Genomic DNA, 20,415 nt, shown 5'->3' on the forward strand with positions numbered 1-20,415 from the left:
GTAATAATGATAAAAATTAGAAAAGAAAAAAAAGGATTATATGTTAAAATTAAACACAGCACCAGGAGCATCAGGAGATCATTTCAATATGACAGACAGCTACAAATCAACAACGTCTTGTGTGTTTGGTCCCACCTATGACTCGGAGTTCAGCGTTAGTGAAGATTCGGCCGTGCTTGTTTTCCGCCACACACTGGTACATGCCGATGTCGGCCAGATTCAGGTTGCTGATTGTTAGTACTCCATTATTCACCTGAACTCTGTCCTGCTGAAAAGACAAACACACACACACACACAAACACACACGTATGCATTTAACAATGCATGACTTGAAATGGAAGCTGCAGCGCTAACCTGACAGCAAACACTAAACCGGTTTACACGAGGGCAACAGTCAGCAAAAGCTTCTTGAGTGGATGCCTCCGGCACTAAAATGTGCCTCAGCACAAGTCAAGGTTTTGATCCAGTCAGGAACTATAATGTGTTGGTACTGCTGCAGACATTGGTACCAACACAATAATTATATAATAAAGGCACTTTTCAAAATCATCTTTAATCACTGCTTGCTTAAATCTCTGTTAGCTAATTTTCTAGACGCTTGACAAGAGAAAGAGGAACAAAACAAATAAATAAATAACACACTCACTATATTAACCTGTTATGTCTTTGTACAGCCAGCAAACATGAATTAAAATGAGCATTTATTGGAATTTTTTCTGGACAATTGTATTTTTTTTAGCCCTTTGACGTATTTGCTGTTAGTAGCCAACTGTGTCTGGTTTTATACAGTAATGGTATTATAGTAATCTGGAGTCAACAACCATTGGCTAATGAATATTTTTTCATCATATTATATAAATGTCTTTTTTTAATTTTTTGTTTCAAGACAAACCATAACATCATGTTAGACAGTAGTCAAGCTTATAAACATCCTAATTAGTGTAGTAACAGTATTACATACTCAGTGTATATGAGAATATGAGAATGCTGAACCACCTAATTGAGGTAGGTAATTAGGGCCATATATAGATATTTTAAGTACTACAACTATGTTCATTATGAAGCCTGATCTAATTCAAGCTTCAGTGACATTTTTCTCTCCTTCAGGGGGTTGCTAATTGAAATGCTGTTCATTTTCTGTGGTCTTAATAGGCAAATAGTGAATAGATGTAAACCCCCCCCCCTCTGCTTAGTATAGGATTGAGACATTTTCAAATAGTGGGTGAAATCAAACCTCTGTAGAAAAAAAAAGAGCCACAGCACACAGGTCATTTTTCATTCCACTGAGTATAATAAAGTAATAGGAGGCACTGAACAAAATGCTCAGTATGTTAAATTTAATTAAAAATAAAGGCATGCAATTATAAAATTCTATATAGATAGCAATAACACCTGCACCTCTTCTCTTCTCACTGGCCTTTTTGACCTTAACAAGGTCTGGCACTGATTTCTGCTCCCTTTTAATAGTTGTGTCAATTTAAGTGTGGCAGCACTCACTGTTCTTGCCCTTGATCTTTCCCACTGAGTGTAGTCAGGCCTTTTAATGTCACTGACAAAGTAGTCCAGAGGGTCCTGCCGCCAGTCTGTCTGTCGTCTGGAATCATTACAGTACTGCCACAAAAGACAAGGACTGTCCCTTAACATCAGTCAGTGACACTGCTGAGGTTCCTCAAATAGGATCTTTCTGAGGCCCGGTCACAAGATGGACACATGGCTGACCTGGCGCTGAAGCTGCCGCCAGAGGGGGTCCTGGGTGTGGAAGAATGCTGCAGTTTTCAAGTGCAACAAAACCAGTCGCTAGGTCTTTGGCCAGGGCTCGATGCTTTCATGTGTGTTCAAGGGAAATGTATGAACAAGGAACAGAGAAAGAAAGACAGAGAGCACGGAGCACGGTGACTTTGAATAGATGATAGGTCCTTTTCAGTGCAAGAGCCCAGGGGGATGAAAGAGGTGATATAAATCTGTGTAAGTGCAGTAAGGGCTAGTGCTACACAACACAAATCTGTACCCGTTGCCCTGTTAGAAACCCCCTTATACCCAGTGGCAGCTCTATCACAATGTCTGTAGCTCTGGAGACAAATGGTTACATTTGCCCACTTTACTTGTTAATTATGCTTGACTCCTTCCCTGATACCACCACTGTTTCAAGCAGCTGTGAAAAGGCAGATGAAGGCCTGACTGAGACCGAGTAAAGCCTGAGTTGCCCGACTTTGCGGGTCAAAGGTAGAAAAATATGAAAAACACTCTCGTGCATGTGACTCAAAGGGGAGCTCATGGTAGAGTGGAAAAATACAGGCGTGAGTGGGTCCTTGTTTCGCCAGGGTGACATTTTGAAGTGACAGCCCTCCTCTGTGCCATTTAATTCCCTTGGAGGGCACCCAAAATGAGGTGTAGAGAGGGAAAAGTGGGAGGAAAAAAAAGCTTGAAAGGAGCAAGAGTAGCACAGATGCTGAGATAAAGAGAGAGTGGAAGAGGAGGACTGATTCATTCTAATGAGGAATAACAAATGGCCCCCTTGGCCTTCCTCTCTTTCTTGCTCTCTCTCTACATCGCTGACCTTTGAGTTTAGAAATTGATTTACTGTTGCCGCTGTTGATGGTGGCATTTTGAAAATGGTAACACCCCACCTCATTAATATAGCCACATGTACAGAGAATATGTTACCTTGGTCACCTGCTAAATGAATTTCTACAATGTTATTTACAAATCAATACTGCAGATGCACAGGTGAAGTGATAAAGGTTTCTCGTGGTTAAGGATGTGTGGCAAATAGAGGAAGTGACCTTTGTCAGTCTTTAAAAATTAACAAAATTACAGAGAGCCACAAATAACAGACAGGAAATATTCACGACAAGGACACTTGTTTATGCAGAAACAGCGAGGACTCTGTGTCATAACCAGCAACCAAAGTACTTAGAGGACAAACAGTGTAACTTTACTACATGTGCATTTAAATTCATCTTGAATTAAAGTAGCAAGATATCAGTCTAAATAACATAAAACTAGTCCCTTTACAGACATATCCCGCCCCCCCAAAAAAATCCACAATCCAGTTTTGTCCTCATTATCCAATACAAATACTGACACTATCAGCGACTTTGACTCACTATATATGTAGCTGTTGTTTTTAGACAGAAAGCCGCACAGTGATACAAAACAAGGCAAATTGCCTAAATGGGAAACGTATTTGGGATGATAAGGCATTTTTCACCCTCCCCAGAGAGAAGAGACTTAATGATAAAATTGAGAGTAGCAGATAGGAGAGATTGAGCAGCCAAACTGTCAACAGAGTCCCTGGTTGATGACAGGCAGAAAAAGGCATCACTTTGGCTTCTTTGCAAAACACATACAAACACCCTCCTCCAGCACATACACGCCGACATTTGATGCCAATTTTAGTCCCAAGCAAATACAGCCATTTCAAAGTGACATGTACTTGCCAAGTACAGGCCTGTGAGCTGGAACCATTATGTGCTTCTAAGCAAAATGAATCCAGGAAACAACACGAAAATACAAAGTGCTTCCTTTAAGTGAGCAGGTCTTGAATATTGTAATCTTATCTTTAATCTAAAACATTAAATTACGCTACACTCGCTAAGCCGCTTAAAGGGCTGTTGTAATGACAAATAATATCGACACTCTGCTGGCAATAAAATTTAAATACACGCCTGTTAACCTGAGCCTTGCAGCTTTCATCAGTCTTAATATTAATATGTTTGCCGTCTGAAGAGCATCTTACACCTTCATAAAACTGGGTGTTTATTAAAGTTGGGAAACAAAATTAGCACTGATTATTTTTTTTATTTGCTGCAAACAGGATTTCCAGATGCCATACCTCCATGGGGTCCAGAGGCTCTCCATTCTTCAGCCAGCGATACGAGGGCTTGGGTTTGGCGCTGGCTTTGCATTCCCACACCAGATTGTCATCGATGGTCTTCTGAACATCCTGGGGCTTCTCGGTCAGATGAGGTGCAGCTAAGAGTCACACACCACATACTGTGAATTAACACTGTAACACTGCAGAAATTCTTGAGGATTACTAGTGAGCTACAGTTTTACAATAAATCAATAGACCAACCAAGCAAGCGATTAGTTTATTAAAGAAGCAACCAAGGGCACAAATCATAAATCCACTTGCAATTAACCCAAAGCTGACCTCCACTTAAAAAATGTATAAATGAAAACAAGTGAATAAGCATAAAACTGAGAAGGATCAATAGTGAATAGTTGAAACTATTTACTGTGCAGTTGAAAGCTACAAGGTGAGCGACTGGATTCGATACAACCATGTTGAATTAGCTATATTCATTAAGATCTTTTGAGAAAATCTGGTTTGCTGACCATATTATTGTACATATTTTACCAGGTTTGCAATGAACGGGTTTTAAATGGACTTTTTAGCAATGCAGCTAATAAGTTATAATTTTCTTTTTCCATTTGAAATATCACAAATCCACAGAGAAAAAGCCTCTGTTTATGATGGTGGCTCTGTGGTCACGTAAACAACTAGCAGCTTATCTCCGGCAAAATGTAAGGAGATTCATAGCCTTTGTGAAGCACACGCATTCATACAAGGTCAGGAAGATCAAGGTATCTGAGTCAGTCTGTCTGCTTCCCTAGCTGCGTTATTTTGATAAGGTAATAATCTTAACAACAATGCAATATATCTTTCAGTCATAATGTGTTCCATGGAGCATGGAAAAGGATCAAAGTTTTATTTGGGGAGAATTTGACATATCCTTTCATTAACATTTGGTTTTTAGAAATAGTGTTTCTATAAACTTAAAAGCCAAAATCACAAACGAAACCATTAGATAACGGAAAAATGTCTGGAAGTGTAAAGATAGCAGTGTTTTTCGAAATGAATGGCAGTGTTTCTTGCTGATTATTTCTCTCTCTATTTCGTTGGTAACAGTGCTGCATGCATCGCCTGAAGTGCATTTAACTTGGTTTAACACATTCTGACTCAAGTAATATTTAAAAAGCAGGCAGCAATGAAAAAACAGCCCCACATGGTAAGTGAGATAATGTTATCAAAAAACAAACTCTCTTCATATTCTTTTCACGAGAGGAAATGAGCAAACAGTAATTAATTGAAAATGCATCACCATACAAAGCACAAATAGCGCATGACACGCTGTTAACATTATTACAAATGAGACTGCCAAAGATAATGTAATGGAAAGGAAGACATGATGCAAACAGATTCCACACAAAGTCAATCTGATTGTGTGTGAACCCGTTCAAATGCCATCAATTGCTAAACCATGATCTAATTTCATAAATCCCCTGGAACTACAGAAGGACAATTAAGTGGGAAATCGAAAGGAGAGGCCGCTCCTTATTGTTCCCTTGCACACATTGGTTGGGAGTCACCAAAAGCACATCCACATATTGATTCTCCTATTCTTCTGCAGATTTGATGGATGTCCCACAAGCTCCTGTCTATGGCAGTTTAAAATAAGATTACAGATTTTTATCACCTGGCGACGGGCCAGTCTGTGAGGCTTTGAGATGAGACAAGGCATAAATCTTAAAAAGGAGAAAGATGGCAAGTACAGTATAGAAAAGGTGTGTTAAGACCATGCAACATAGTACCAAGACAGCTTACGTTACAAAATGACCATAACATGATCATTCCATTTCCGACCCACCCAGTACTGCGATGCTACTATACACTGCTTTACGAACAGGCATTTCTCTTTAAAGTAAAACATGTTCAATCCCCAGCATACCTACAGGTACTGTGAGTATTTCATCTTACCCACAGGTGCCACAAAAAAAACTGTATTATCATATCAAAGACATCCTCCTTCATAGGAAAGAAATATCTGGAGTAGATGATTTCAGGCAAGCACGTCCCTATAGGGCCTTGTGGGCAGACATCATCAATGCATAAACTGCAAAATAATGGAGGGAGAAACCATAAAAATCCTTCATCAAAGGCTATTAAAAGCTTTCTCAGAATATGCCCCTAAGTCCAGCGTTGGTGAGGGGGGAAAAAAAAAAACCTCTCCATGAAAGGTGGTATAAATCTGTGTGCACTACAGCCTCGTGTAAGCTGCTGGCACATTAAAAAGCTTGTCAGAAATGACCTACTGGTAATAGGTTAATTTACAACCCCATTCCACTATATGATGCAGTTATGTATGGGATCTAATAAAAGTTACAGATTGCATGACAACAAATAAAACTTTTTTGTTGGACTCACACCAAAGCTACACTTTTATTCCGCACGAGTTTCTATCTCGATCAGCAGTAGTGAACCTTTGAGGCTACAAATCAATGTGTAGAACACTCGGTCTATTAGTCTATAAATGACATGATATGTTAGGAAGACAACTGACATGTTGACGGCATGAAATACTTTCCTGTTCTAAGAAGTGTGAAGTAAACTTTAGATGAAAATCAGTGAATAACCATCCCCCTACTCACCATAGAAGGACAGCTTTCCTTTAACCGAGTTTCTTCCTCTGCTGTTTTCAGCAACACATTCATACGTCCCTGCGTCCTCCTGTTGGAAGTAAGGAATCTCTAAAACTCCGCTGGCTTTATTTATGTCCACCTTCCTGCCAAAAGAGGTTCCATCGACTCTTCTCCAGCTGATAGTTGGCACTGGGCTAAAGGCGGAGAATGTAACACACAGCAAGGTCACAAAATATAGAACACTCATGAATGTGGTTTTATCTCGGGGCTTGGCCTAGTTGCAGATCAGTGAAGACAAAAGGAAAGAAAAAAATTGATAGAATTAAAATATAATCAATCATAATTGATCTGAACCATTAATTACTGTAGTTTCTTATTAAATGTTTCTTCTCTGTTGTGGATGTACAGCACAAGAAGTAATTAAAATGTGAAATCTCCCTCCCTGAAAATCACTTTACACCACGCTCACACATTAGCACGAACCTCATATGCGTTCGGTATACAAACCAACAGCATAGATACAACTGTGACATAATAATACACAGTGGGACGTACTTTCCAAGTGCAAAACATTCCAGTTTGACTGTTGAGCTCTTAGCGACAGGGACAACTTCAGGAAGCTGCACTTCAATCTTTGGCTCATATTCGCCCATCACACCTGGAGTTAGAAAGAGAAACGCAACATTTATGCAGTGAAGTCCAGGTAAAAAGAAGCTAAATCAAAACTTAGTTTAGGTCATGGCCTAGCCACAAGAAAGTTAAAGTCCAAAAGGGCAGGGGAAACCATCTTGTCGCTTTTGAGACAGTGATGTAGTGTAGTATAGTGGTCTGCACTACAACACCTACTGTAGCATGCATAATTACAAACCTACCTCGTTTCAACATGAAAAAAATCTGATGTAACGATCCTGTTGTTTGTTGCTTTTAGAGCATGACGCCAGCACTCCTAGGATTGTATTCTTCAAACCAGTCAGCAGAATAAAACTTAATTTAAAAAAAGCATGATGATCGGTAAGACTGAGACTTGAGTGTACTGATCATCAAAACCACATAGCCCACTTAAATACACTAACACTCAGACTGGTGTTTACTTTTGCAGAACCATCTACAACCAGAGATAAATGAGAAACACACTAAACAGCAAAAAGTTTCTTTTTTGTAAGCAAAACAGTGGCATTAATGAGGAAAAGATGATTCAGTTTTCTGGCAACGCTTAACCAGCCAGCAGCTGGCAGAAATCGATGTTCGCCAGCTAAAGCTTTCACCTGTAAAACTTGTTGTCTCTCTATAGCTAATTAAAGTGACTGCAGTTGCAATTTGAAAGTTGCACTGTATTGAATTTTAGTTTCAAAACAAGGATAATCCATCCTTCTGGCCCTTATTTTGTACTCTCTATAGCTGCTTGAGTAACTAGGATATTTCCATACCATCAACACGCAGCACTAGAGGAGTCGGTGGTCCTTGGACACTAGTTTTGGTGACCGTGTTGGTGACTACACAGGTGTAGTTGCCCACATCAGATGGTTCCACTTTGGCGATATAGAGATTGCCTGTCTTCTGGGACACAAACCGTCGAGTGTCCTGGATGACGAATGATGGGTACACATTGAAGATCCATGTGAAGGTAAGCTCTGTGAATAAAGTGAGGAACATCAATGTTCAGCACTCTTTACTAGTCAAAAACACATTGCATTAAACATCATCACCATGTGTGTTGCATCAGCAGTGCCATCACTTGAGTTTGAAAGGATGCCTCCAGGGATAAAGCAATTAGTGGATTGAACTGAGTGCCTGGTTTCCATGATTAAAAACACAATTCATAATTGAAGAGCAATTAATCTTACTCACTGCTTCGTAAATGCCCTTAATAAGCTAAGAGTCCACAGGTTCACTATTGATGTAGCATGATGCTAAGAGTATGATGTACAAGAGATATTTAGTTCCAGAGCAGGAATATTTTTTTTCTGCATATTTGCATTAAGGGGTGATTTGAAAAAGTGGTGATTTGTCTCTTACTTAAAAAAAAATAAATAAATAAAATAAAACAACAAAGAAAGCTTGTATGTGCTCCTATATGTTCCAGCAGGATGCTCAGTGACAACAACATAATGGCATATTGACACCGACAACATCAAAAAGTGCATCGTGCTCACTGTTTCACCTACACCATTATGGTCACACAGTAGGGGTCCTAATGGAGAGGTCTAAAAAATGCAAAGTCATCCAGCAGCACAGTTAAACCCAGCACTACCTTTGCTGCAACACAATGCCAAATCGTCCAGTATATGTAGTGATCAAGTACCAAAACCAGTGAGCACACTTTCAGGTGTTGTGCTATCTAATGAGTATGCAAAGAAATGAATCTCACGCTCAAACAGGCCTTCTTAGATTGTAGTGATTTTCATTTTCTCTATAGTAACTGAAGAAACATCCCCATCACTGCAGTCCTTTGCTTTATTATTTTTTTTAAACAGCTGTCACTGCTCTTCTGTTTTGTCACAATGTTCACATAGGAGTAACAAGCAATACTTAAAAAGAATGTCTCAGCTGTGCGAACCATATGGAAATTAGGCTGAGTATAAAAAGTTCATAATTGTACTATCACTGTATGATTAAATGACTTCCTGGTTTATTTCATCTCATTTACGATTTCCTTATTTTACCTACCTTCTTCTTGTTGGATTTATTACTTAATTAGACTTTATTTAAAAACATGAAGGCAGTGGTTGTACGTAAAACACAACAAGCATCTCCCTTTGTGGCTGTCGTGTAGCAGCAGAGGAGCTTAAATCAACCCACAAGCAGCAGCTCCTGCATAAAAAAAAATTGTATAATGCCCAATAAAACCAATGTATTACAAATCATGTAATACTCTGGTACCACACTATTCATCATCTATGATAACAGGTTTCTGTAAAATACTCCCAGTACTATCAACCAAATGAAATGCAGTCAGAGAGGTTTTGGATTAACAATCAGCAACATTATAAAAAGGAATGATGATGTTTTGACATATTGACACAAGGATAGATTGCTGTGGACCATATTGCATCCCTGTCCCAAAAGCAATCTTGGCCATTGGTAAAAACTTGTCTAAGCGATGACTCGGCACTACAGTACAGGGAATAATTGAGACGTGATTTGGACACTCATCTACTGACTCAGTATTCTTCACTTTTGCCCTTTAGGGTGCAAGAGGATGTGTGGGCTTTGACATATTACTGCAAACCTTGCAAATCACAACGTGACATACATTCTTAACATGAAATGTCTATAAAGATGCTCCTCAGAGTGGGTGTAGCCCATACCCATGTTACCTGCACAGTGTGACTTTCTACATTTAATAATGAATACAGAAATGTTTCCATATTTCAAATCGTGTGTAAAGAGTCTTGTTGGATATGTCTGCTAACAATCCGCAGTTATTTATAAATACACTTTAGCATAAGAGGCTGTTTGACATAAAAATATGTTTGTTTGCTGTCTGCAAAGAGTTGGAAGATCAATACCAATCTTGTGTCTGTATAGTAAATAAGAAGCATCAGCCATCAGACATTAGCATAGCTTAGCACAAACACCAGCAAAGTGGAAATATGATGTGTTATGTATATATATATATATGTGTTGGACATTTGTATGATCAAAAGCAGTGAAATCCTGGAGTCTTGTAGTCACCATCAAGTTTATTTTTTTCACTTCTGTATGGATTCAACCAGGAAGACATAACAGATTAGTGAGGAGCTTTTAGAATTATTACATTTGAACACAGCTGAGAAAAAAGATAAAATAAATCCAAACAAGCATATTTCTCCTTTTAATTATTTAACTATTGCCTTGATATATCTTTTGTCAAGTGATCTGAAAAGCATAATACACTGAATTAGCTTATGGTTAATGAACATCCTTTGCAGTTTCCTCTGTCATGAAGTGTACCAACCCTGTATCATACATAACGTCTTAGCTTGATGTATCTCACCCACAGAGGATACATCTGTAATATCCTTTTCTCCCCCAAATAATCTATTCCAGCTCTCATCCTGACGAGGTCATCTATATTTAATGCCTGTTTTTAAGACAATATCAACCAATGGCAAAGAGCTTGACAAAGTGGAACAACAGCAAATAAGAGGTTACTAATTGGTTAATTAAAAATTCATGCTTGAAAACAGGAACCAGGAAGTAGGAAGTGTAAAGAACCATTGGTTGTATCTGACTTTAGGGCCTTCTGAGAATGGATGGTAATGGAATAATGCAATCATGAGTGACAGTGAGTGGCAGGTTTTCACTGTGGTTCCATTTAGCCCTTGTATAATGAACAGGCAGCATCAATTCCCCCTTAATGATCTGATTGGAAGGAAAAGAAATGGACATTGACAGACCAAGGACATACTAAATCCAGAGTGGGTTAGTGCAGTGTGCATGGTTTTTGACACAGCTTGTATTTGCAAGTCTGCTCCTTCCACAATAACAGCCATTAACCAGGGCTACCTATCTGTATTCATAACACACAAGTTGAAATGGCTTAGGTCACGCACATGGGAAAAATCCCTGCAAGCTATGTGTGTTGTTACTAGTGAGCAAGCAGCTTCTTTTTTGGGGGGTAGATGCACTGAATAGAGAGAACAAGTGATTTCAGCCTTGAGTAAATCTAAAAGGCCCATTCCATTAGCAAAAGGAGGTCAGATGCATTAGGTCCTGGACTAACCATATTCATTCAGACCCCCTCAAAGCAAAAGGTTGACACATTCTGACATCTAATGCAGATACAGTTATAGCCAAGTGGAACAAAGTTGCTGCAGCTGTTTTTGTATATTTCCCAATATTTTGGTCATTCTTTAAGTGCAACTTCAAACTGCACTACAGTTTTAGAGCATCCTGGCCACACCAAACTACTTCCTGCAGCTGTCTTGGGGGTTTTGAGGCATCATTAAAATGAAATAATGTCTCCCTGAATCATGCATGGGCTACTGAAACCCTCTAAAGGGGAGATGAGGCAGATCCTTGTCTATGGCTGCAATGTGCTGATCATGAATTATATCCTGTCACCCTTTATGAGAGCATGCGTCTCACTTTTCCAGCAATGCGAGAGTCTATTTAAATGCCAGTCAGGATTTTCTTTGTTTCAAACGTGCAGCGATATGGTCATAGTGGTATAAATATAGCACTGAATGCAGATACTTTCTGGTGTCTTTGTCCACTAGTGAAATATTCAGTGATATGTTTCTGCTAAATCTAATCCTTAACTTAAAATCCAACTAAATTCATGATAACATATCTACTGATACTAAAACATTTTCCTTTCAATCAAGACAAAACCTTGTTGTTACACTAAAGATAGTTGGATACAGATTAAGATAACTAATTTGGATGTGAACTGAAACCGATTCATCCAAAAGCAAATATCAACATTATCAAAATTGTCATTAGTAGGAGAATCTATGATGACAGCTGCAGAAATACAGCTGCCAGAAAATGGATAAGCACTGTTCAAAAGAACAATGATCCATCACAACAGGGAGGAATGAAGGGCATGTTGAAGGGGAATAAAAACCCTGAAGTCTCAGTGAATTTAAACAAGATTAGCAATTACTCATAATCCTCCAAATACAATTATTGCTGACAGAGAGCTTTGTTAAAGCACGCTGGACTTTTAACATCTGTGTATTTTACATTTTATACACTGTGCTGAATATTGTAAAGCTGTTCTGCCTCCTGACATCACACAGTCTATAACATCATTCTTTATTAGTTAATAATAATAATTAACTGCTGAATAGTATGTCAAAATATGTTTCTTTACAATGTTACTGGTTTCATTTTATTTTCTAAAAAGTACCCAAGGAAGTTTTTTTTTTGTTTGTTTTTTTTAATTACTCCCCAAATAACAAAGGCAGGTGGCAGCTGACGGCACTTTGTCACAGATTGTTTGATAAAAAAAGACAGATGCATAAATTTGACGTGCTCATAAAACTGCCACACTTTTTACTTTACATTTTTATTACAGTACACTGTGTGATCTACACTTTTTTCCACCCAGAGCACAATGTACTGTAGAAGTCTGTTGAGTTCGCCTTCTACGGCCTTCAGCATGAATACAATTGCTATCCAGTGTGCATTAACATACATCTGTTATCAAATCTAAAAAAATATGTTCATCCAATGACAGGAATCATTTTCTCCAGTAACAATATGACTGTGTGCTGCATTATAAGTAGAAGTTTGCATTTCTTCTGCTTCCTATAATAAAATAATGACAGGTCAACAGATGTTATGCAGGTCTGGACGTAGAATTCTTTCATTTATCAAGCAGGTAGTTTTTCTATGCCATGTGTAATGTACAGACCTGACCAATACCAATACAGGCTGGAAGTGTTGATATACTTACAGCTCACTGAAAATAAGGTTATTCTTCAAATGTGTTTAAGTTAAAAGCCACAAATCCCTGCTAGACTGTGATGTCTTCAATCTTATCATCGGCCATTCAACCACTCCTGTACTGGAGAGTTGACCTGTACTGTCTGGTATCATGGTATGTGTCATATGGACATGGAGACAAGCGTAAGATGACAAAACAATTTATGATGTGATAAAGAAAAAATAATTGGTAAGCATGGTCAAGGTAAAGGCTACAAGGCCAAGTCCAAGTAGCCGGACCACACTTGCTGCTATTATTAATAAGAAGTTTAAAGTCTCTTGGACTGTAGCCAGCTTCCCTGGATGTGGCTGAAAGTGGAAAATTGCCCCCAGATTGAACATTCGAATATTTCCAATGGAAAAAGAACCAAGAAAAACAGTGTTAAGGTGACCTCAAAGACACCCAACAAACCTGAAAGAACTGGAGCCATCCGCTCAAGAAGCCTGCATTGAACGTAGAAGCATCATTAACACATACAAGAAGGTTAATATTTTTGCTCCAAGTATTTTCATTATTGTATTAGTCAAAGTCTGTATCTGTAATGTGTATGTTGTACTATATTATCTATGGAATTGACATTATTATTATTATTATTATTATTATTATTATTATTATTATTATTATTATTATTATTATTATTATGTCAGAGGTTACCAATATTTTACGCCAACATTTCTCATAATGCACCTGGCACTAGCTGCCTACGCTGCTCGGCCGCTAAAATACTTTCATGTTTTTATTCTGCCACCATAGCACAACTGGCTAAAACTCAACTTTAATGTATCTTCAGTTACATTTTAGCTGATATATTCTGGTCTATGTTTGCCAAAAACACGACTACAAATCACACAATATCAAATTTCAAAACAATTCACCTGCTCTCAGTAGGACACATTACCTACAGCTGATATTAATTTTTTTTTTTTGTACATCTGTACTGTCACTACACATAACTTATTCTACTAGAGCAGATCCAACAACGGTGCAGCAAACATACACAGTGTAGTTGCTCACTTCAGCATTAATTAAAGATTTTAACAACACAGATTATTTTTCTGGACTCAAAAATAACTTAAAGGTTGCTCATTAAGCTACATCAATACATTTCAACGTAAATAAATAATTGGTTATTTATTGTCTCCTCCATTTGATGCCTGCAGATATCTGTAGCCTGTAAGTATGACCTGTGCAAATCACGCACAAGGACTTGACGCATGTAATCTATTCAAGGATATGTCAGTCAATGCTGACTAATTTCTGTACCCATTGCTAACCATAAAGGTCAATGTTCTTACATAAATATATCAATCTTCCTCCTCCAATTGCAAATATTAGCCCGGTGAATGCAGGATTGCCTTTACATAACAAACAATGCATTCAGCTGCTGCAAAGAAACTAGATGAACTGTGAATATGGAACATAATTCTGACTAAAGCGGTGCTGCTGCCTTGTAAATAATGAATAAACTATTAAATCTAATATTTTTGGACACTGTCATGACTCTGCAACTACAGTCCAACACTCTAAACAGAGCTGCTGTTTTGTTTTTAGTTGGCTGGAGTGGGTGTTGGCATTTGAACACCTTGCACTGAGCAAGTGTCTAAAAATGCGAGCATATGGCTCATTGATCTCTCATTATAACATATACAGAACAAAACACTACAACTGTAGGCCTACTGTGATTTTGCAAGTAACTGTGTGATAAAAACACCTCTGCCTAGTCCCACTGCAGCAGCTGAACAGCTTGATTCTACACAATAGCAGCACATAAATTAGTTGACTGAAGTTTCCCCAAAATTACACCACATAACAGTTGGTGCTCAGTATGTACAGGATGCAGTTTAACATCCAACACAGAGAGCTTTCTTCAGTTTATTAACCACTTCACAAAAACACACTGTATAGCTATTTAACTACAAACGTAATTCTTTTGTTTTCCCACAAATACTGAGCTGTCACAATGTCATATTTTTTGCCATGATTTGGACAACGTACTGTAGACATTATGATTTATATGTTGAACACAATTGTCTTCAACTCTTCTGCATTACATGAGACAAAATTCATTGCATACATACATATACAGCAATATTTGTAATTCTACTTAAATAATATGAGCAACAGAGCTGAATAAAATAATAACACAACACTTTATGACCAACTGATGTGATACAATTCTACCAAAAGATAACACTGATTCAAAACCCAGCTTTAACCAACTGAAATAATGAAATGAAATTAAAAACTTTACCAACAATTTATATTGTTATTGTTATTGTTCCAATTACTGTAGTAGTAGAATTAGTAGTAGACAAATTATTTTATATAGCTTTCGCTTTAGATTTAATTTTACTTCTTGTTGACATCACAAAAAAAAGAAAAGAATGCAAGTTAAAACAAAACAATTTGGTGTAAATCTGTCAGCACCTAGAGTAAAAATACATTGCTGAATTTGTGCACTCTTTAAAACTGATGTTTAAAATACAGTAATGGCTGAAAGGTCGTCTACACAATATAAGCTACTGTGTGCAGTACATCTAGATGCTGCATGAGAATTACACTCAGTGTTGCTGGCTGGTGGAGCAAAAAGCCCATCTTCAGACCCCTGTATGGTAGTTAATAGCACTGGATGCTAACTGCCATTGATAATGTCATGGATGCAAAGGGCTGATGTGATGCAAACAAAGCACCTTTAGAGAGAAGCTCCATTATTCAGGCTGGCAGGGCCCCAGCCACAGACTGCCTCTTCAGTCTGCATGCCAAAGTTTTTCCTCATCCCTACTGAAAATCAGGCTGATAGACCAGAGTCCCAAAGTAAAAATGACTCACTCCACTGACCTCAACAACACAAACAAACAGCCAGAAGATCTGAGGGAAAACAGCGCAAACATGACTTCCACTTTGCTCAGATAACCACAGAGCAGATGAGGAATCAGAGCCGTCATTCCACACTATCTTGACATTTCTGTGTAAAACCGATAGTGACTCTTCACTGATACTGAATTTGTTGATCTGCACCACAGACTGACTGTGTAAGTTAGAGATTAAAATATAAATCATGAGATAAAAAAACTTCAGGCTTACCTCCGGAGTGGGGAGGTGGGCCACACAGTAAAACCACTCCTTGGCCTTCACGAACCCTCACTGGGCTTCGTCTCTGCGTCTTGAAGTTCTCCAAGTCTGTTTAGCACAACAGAAAAGCAAAACTAAACAGTCATTTCATTCTTCACAGAAGCCATATGCACATAGCTAGTTGTTGCAAAGATAAAAAATGCAAAGCAAGTAACATCTGTGGTTGCTCAATAATTTCATATCTGGCTAGAGCCCAGCTACTGACCAGAGTGAGCAGTGAGATATGATGCGGAACTTGTGCATATTCTCATGAAACACTCATGCTATGTTTGCATAAATGCAGACATGGTGCTGCAGAGTCCTAAACACTTCTGACTGGTGCAGAAAGCAATTCTTCAAGTATAAGTCACACATGAGTGAATTTAATTGGAACTGCTTATTGTTATCACTTTTTGTGTTTCATCCACTGCACACAGACCAGCAACAATTAAATGACTAAGACTGAGACATCATTTGTATGGAGACCAATTGCTTGTTGACAACCTACTGAGAGAAAGCTAATAGAGACGGCAATCCTTGAACACTTTGCCTTTTCTTGCCTGCTGCGGCTCTTGGAGATATCGCAGGAAGTGCAGCCAAATATGTGGCTGCCACAAAATGACATAATCAAGACTGAATTTAAAAGACCGAAAGAAAGGATGCAAAATTGACACCTCCTGTGCACAAGCACAGTAGAATGAGCCTCTGCATAATAAATACAGCATGTGATGTTTGCAGACTATATGAGTAATAGTACATTTCATCTGGCGAAACAGTATTACATTATCACTATTGAAAGCAGATTATTTTAATTGGTTCAATGTATGACTTCAAAAATAATTACTGGATCATCAAGTGCTTTTCATATTTGGTACAGATTGGATGCAGTGGAAGCTCAATTCAGTTCTCAATCTATGTCCAATTCATGGATAACACACAAATAACATACAGGCTCTTTGTGCATGAACAGATTCAGCATGTTTTAGGTTCTTCTGGCGACAATGCCTGACGACCCAAGCTGCTCTGCCCCCTGTAGGCTCATATCATCAAGCCTGTCATGGTTCTGCATCACCATGCCAGCGTTTTTGAGTAGTTTAAAATTAATTAAATTAGATTTGGATGTGTTTGGAGGTTACCCATCATTATAAATAAGCAATATAATAAGCAATAACAACAACAAAACTACTATAATATTTCTTGGACCATCTTTTTCATTGACTACTAAATGCATGGCTTTGTTTTGATAAACCTACAGAATGCCACCACATTTATTTCCTGATGGCATGAACTCTTCTCCTGCACATCCCAAAGATTGTTAAAGCTGTTAAGGTCTGGACTCTGTGGTGGCCAATCCATGTGTAAAAAAAAAGATGCCTCATGCTCCCTGAACCACTCTTTTAGAATTTGAGTCTACGAATCCTGGTATTGTCATCCTGGAAGATGTCCATGCCTTCAGGGGAGAAAAAAAGCTACTGATGGAAAAACCTGGTTTTTCAGTACATCCAGGTGGTCAGCTGACCTCATTGTGATGCCAACTGAAACACATTAATCACTGCAGTAATTATCTAACACAAAGCTTGTACCGGTTTACTTAGTCAAATTCAGGTTGTGACCTTATTTTATTTATTTATTTTTATTTTTTAGACACAAGTGTATGACTTAAAAACATTGAAATTCTTCAATTTCAACATCGTACTGTATACACTTTGTCCTATTTTAAATTTTTGTGCTATTTTCAATGAAAAAAAAAAAAAAAGTCCAGTGAGCTTTCACCACTACTTAACTAAATGCATGTTCACAAGATAAAATTTCTAATGTATTGGTTCAGATAAACTTAAAATAAAAACCTGCTTCAATGAGTTGCGTTGAAATAGTAATGATGAAGTTTTCATCAACTCAAATTGTGCGTCACTAAATCTAAAAATTTTAGTTAATAACGTGCCTCTGTAACTAAATGTTTTACAGCCACACACTGCAAGATTTTAAGTCAACTCATTCGTTGACAGAAAAACAAATTCAGACAGTTGAGACTACGTTAGAGGACCTGGAGGCTGAATGTGGCACATAAAAAAGTAAAGAAAAAAGTATATTTCACACATTTCATGTTGAATTTTTAAATATATTAAGCCTGTACTTTTGATATTATATGAAATGTTATTACTGTATTCATGTTTACCACTTCATTTCCCTTTGTGTTTTTGAAATGTTCAAATACACAACTGCTTTGCAAAGTAAAATTTTTAACTGTTTAATAAATGTGTTGGATCACCATGATTCAAATGTCCCAGGACACTGAACCCTATAATGCAGCTACCTGTCCACAAGAATTTTCGGATGATGTCACTTTCCATCTGACACCACAGTATGTGCCATGTATCAATCAAGGTTTATAGCAAATTGTGCTTTTGCCTCAACTGGGGCCTTGTGGCTCAGTGGAAGAGCATTGGGTTGGGATACAGAAGGCATCAGGCGACCCTAGTGCCAGTCTCAAGACAGGATAAAAAAATGGGAGGGTTGTGGCAGTAGGCTTATCTGTCGTAAAACACATGCAAAACCAACGTGCAGAACAGGTTCCACTGTGGCGACCCCTGAAAGGGGCCGAAGGGCGTTGACTTTGTTACTTTGCTTCAAATACAGTATTTCATGTATTGGATTATTGAAGTAAAATCTTAACCAGGTGATGACTCAAGTTGAAATACTTACTGTCAAATCCTAAATATCAAAGGCTACGCGGGGGGTTTGATGCACTGTGTGTTGTGACACATATTGATCATAGCAGCATTAAATGTTCAGCACTGCCTACCACAACATTAAAACCAACAGGTGGTGTTATTGTAGGTGATGGCTGATCAATACAGAACTAAGCATTCAAAAAGGTGCAGACAAGGTAAGTTGTTATATTTTGATCTCCCTCTATCTTTGTCCTTCCCTCCCTCTCCTCTATTCTCAGAGAAGCATTACACACTGAACCTGCAACAGCGAGTGACACATGGCATTTGAGGAGTGATGATCACCAAAGGAGTTCTTACCAAGCGATAATGAAATGCCCACTGCCCTCATCACTTAAAAAATGATTGAATACCCAGATAGAGCACTTAATAACATCTAACATCATATTAAAATAGTAACAAATGTCCCTTCCTCAAATGTTTTGCATCAAAACACCTAATTTTCCCTTGAGGCAAAGCAACGAATTAAAACTTCAAGAAAAAAAGATATAAATCTTGCAAAGTAATTGCACAGATGGGATAGTCAGGTTAGACTGGAACCAGTAAGAAAAAAATGCAAATGATGTGTAATTACAGGAATGAATTTGATAGAAGATATCATAAGCACTGAAGATACAGGGAATTCATGCGCTGCTTTCATAAATACAACTATTTCACCTTTCATTAAACAGTTACACATAAGCAGCACTGCATCTGGGCTGTAATATATTCCTTCCTTAGGACAGGCATGTTGTATAATGCTGCATTTTGCATCAGTGAAAATCCTTTCACTTACACCAAAAATATCCCCAGGAGATTAGGAAATTCAATCTGGCTCGATTACCAACTAGATTATTCCTCCCAGCACTCCCAGTAGGCAAAAAAACCTTTTAAACATTTAAGTCTGTATTGTCAACAGGATCAAGGACCTTTATACTTTTAGAGGTTTAAACCCCTAACAGATGGTAGAGAAACTATTATATCATCCATCTTTCAGAGGATTAAAAACTTAGACTCTTAACTCATTTGCACTATACATTCATATAATGCAAAATCAATGTATGACATTTGATAGGTTGGCTCATATTTAAGGTATTAATCACTTTTACCACGATCAGCAAGGATTAAAAAACAAACAAACACCAAATATACATGATATTGTTAACAAAGGTACAATGGTGGTTTTAATAATGGGAGTGATGTAGGCTGCCCAACATGAGATTACCAGCTATTGTTGTAGATCCTTGTATTCCCTTCATTAATAGCCTTTACCTTGGTCTTTGTCTCACAGAGTTATTACAAGACAGAGAGGTGAAAGCCCCTTGGTGTTTGAAAGAGCATATTGAGCTATTCTGAGTCAGAGCCCGTTACAAATGACACGATACTGACTCTCATAACAGGCTGCTCCTCCATGAATTATTCCCTTGACCTGAGACCCGCTCAATCACACAGCACACTTAATTAAGTTAAACCAAGAGCAATAAATAAGATGTATGACACATCAGCACTGATGCCTCTCATCTGTTGACTAAAGCAGCAGGTTCCAGGTCGGGCTCAGGCAATGGATGAGACCGATCACAGTAACATACTGTTTAGATGGTCAGGCCTCAAAAATTCAGATTAAATGTGAATGAGATCGACAGCCTGCTAGAAACTCAGGAGACCGATTTGAACTATACTGTATGTTGACGATTTAAAGCTGCTTTGCGCCAAAGAAGCACCAAACAGTGGCAAGATGGATACCTCTGATGCTCA

At 38.1% G+C, this 20,415-nt stretch overlaps 1 protein-coding gene across 2 annotated transcripts in view; it reads right to left on the minus strand.

Moving 5' to 3' along the window:
• Positions 1 to 20,415, minus strand: part of cntn3a.1 (contactin 3a, tandem duplicate 1) — a 60,089-nt gene that overhangs the window by 20,268 nt on the left and 19,406 nt on the right. For both annotated transcript variants that reach the window (XM_026368841.1, XM_026368840.1), the window contains exons 5-10: positions 15,926 to 16,021; positions 7,854 to 8,057; positions 6,982 to 7,084; positions 6,436 to 6,620; positions 3,836 to 3,975; positions 136 to 268 (exon numbers count right to left, since the gene is read on the minus strand). In XM_026368841.1, the coding sequence (XP_026224626.1) occupies positions 136 to 268; positions 3,836 to 3,975; positions 6,436 to 6,620; positions 6,982 to 7,084; positions 7,854 to 8,057; positions 15,926 to 16,021 (861 nt within the window). The remainder of the gene's footprint in view (positions 1 to 135; positions 269 to 3,835; positions 3,976 to 6,435; positions 6,621 to 6,981; positions 7,085 to 7,853; positions 8,058 to 15,925; positions 16,022 to 20,415) is intronic.

Source organism: Anabas testudineus, chromosome 7, assembly GCF_900324465.2.
Source record: "Anabas testudineus chromosome 7, fAnaTes1.2, whole genome shotgun sequence".
Taxonomy (NCBI): Eukaryota; Metazoa; Chordata; class Actinopteri; order Anabantiformes; family Anabantidae; genus Anabas; species Anabas testudineus.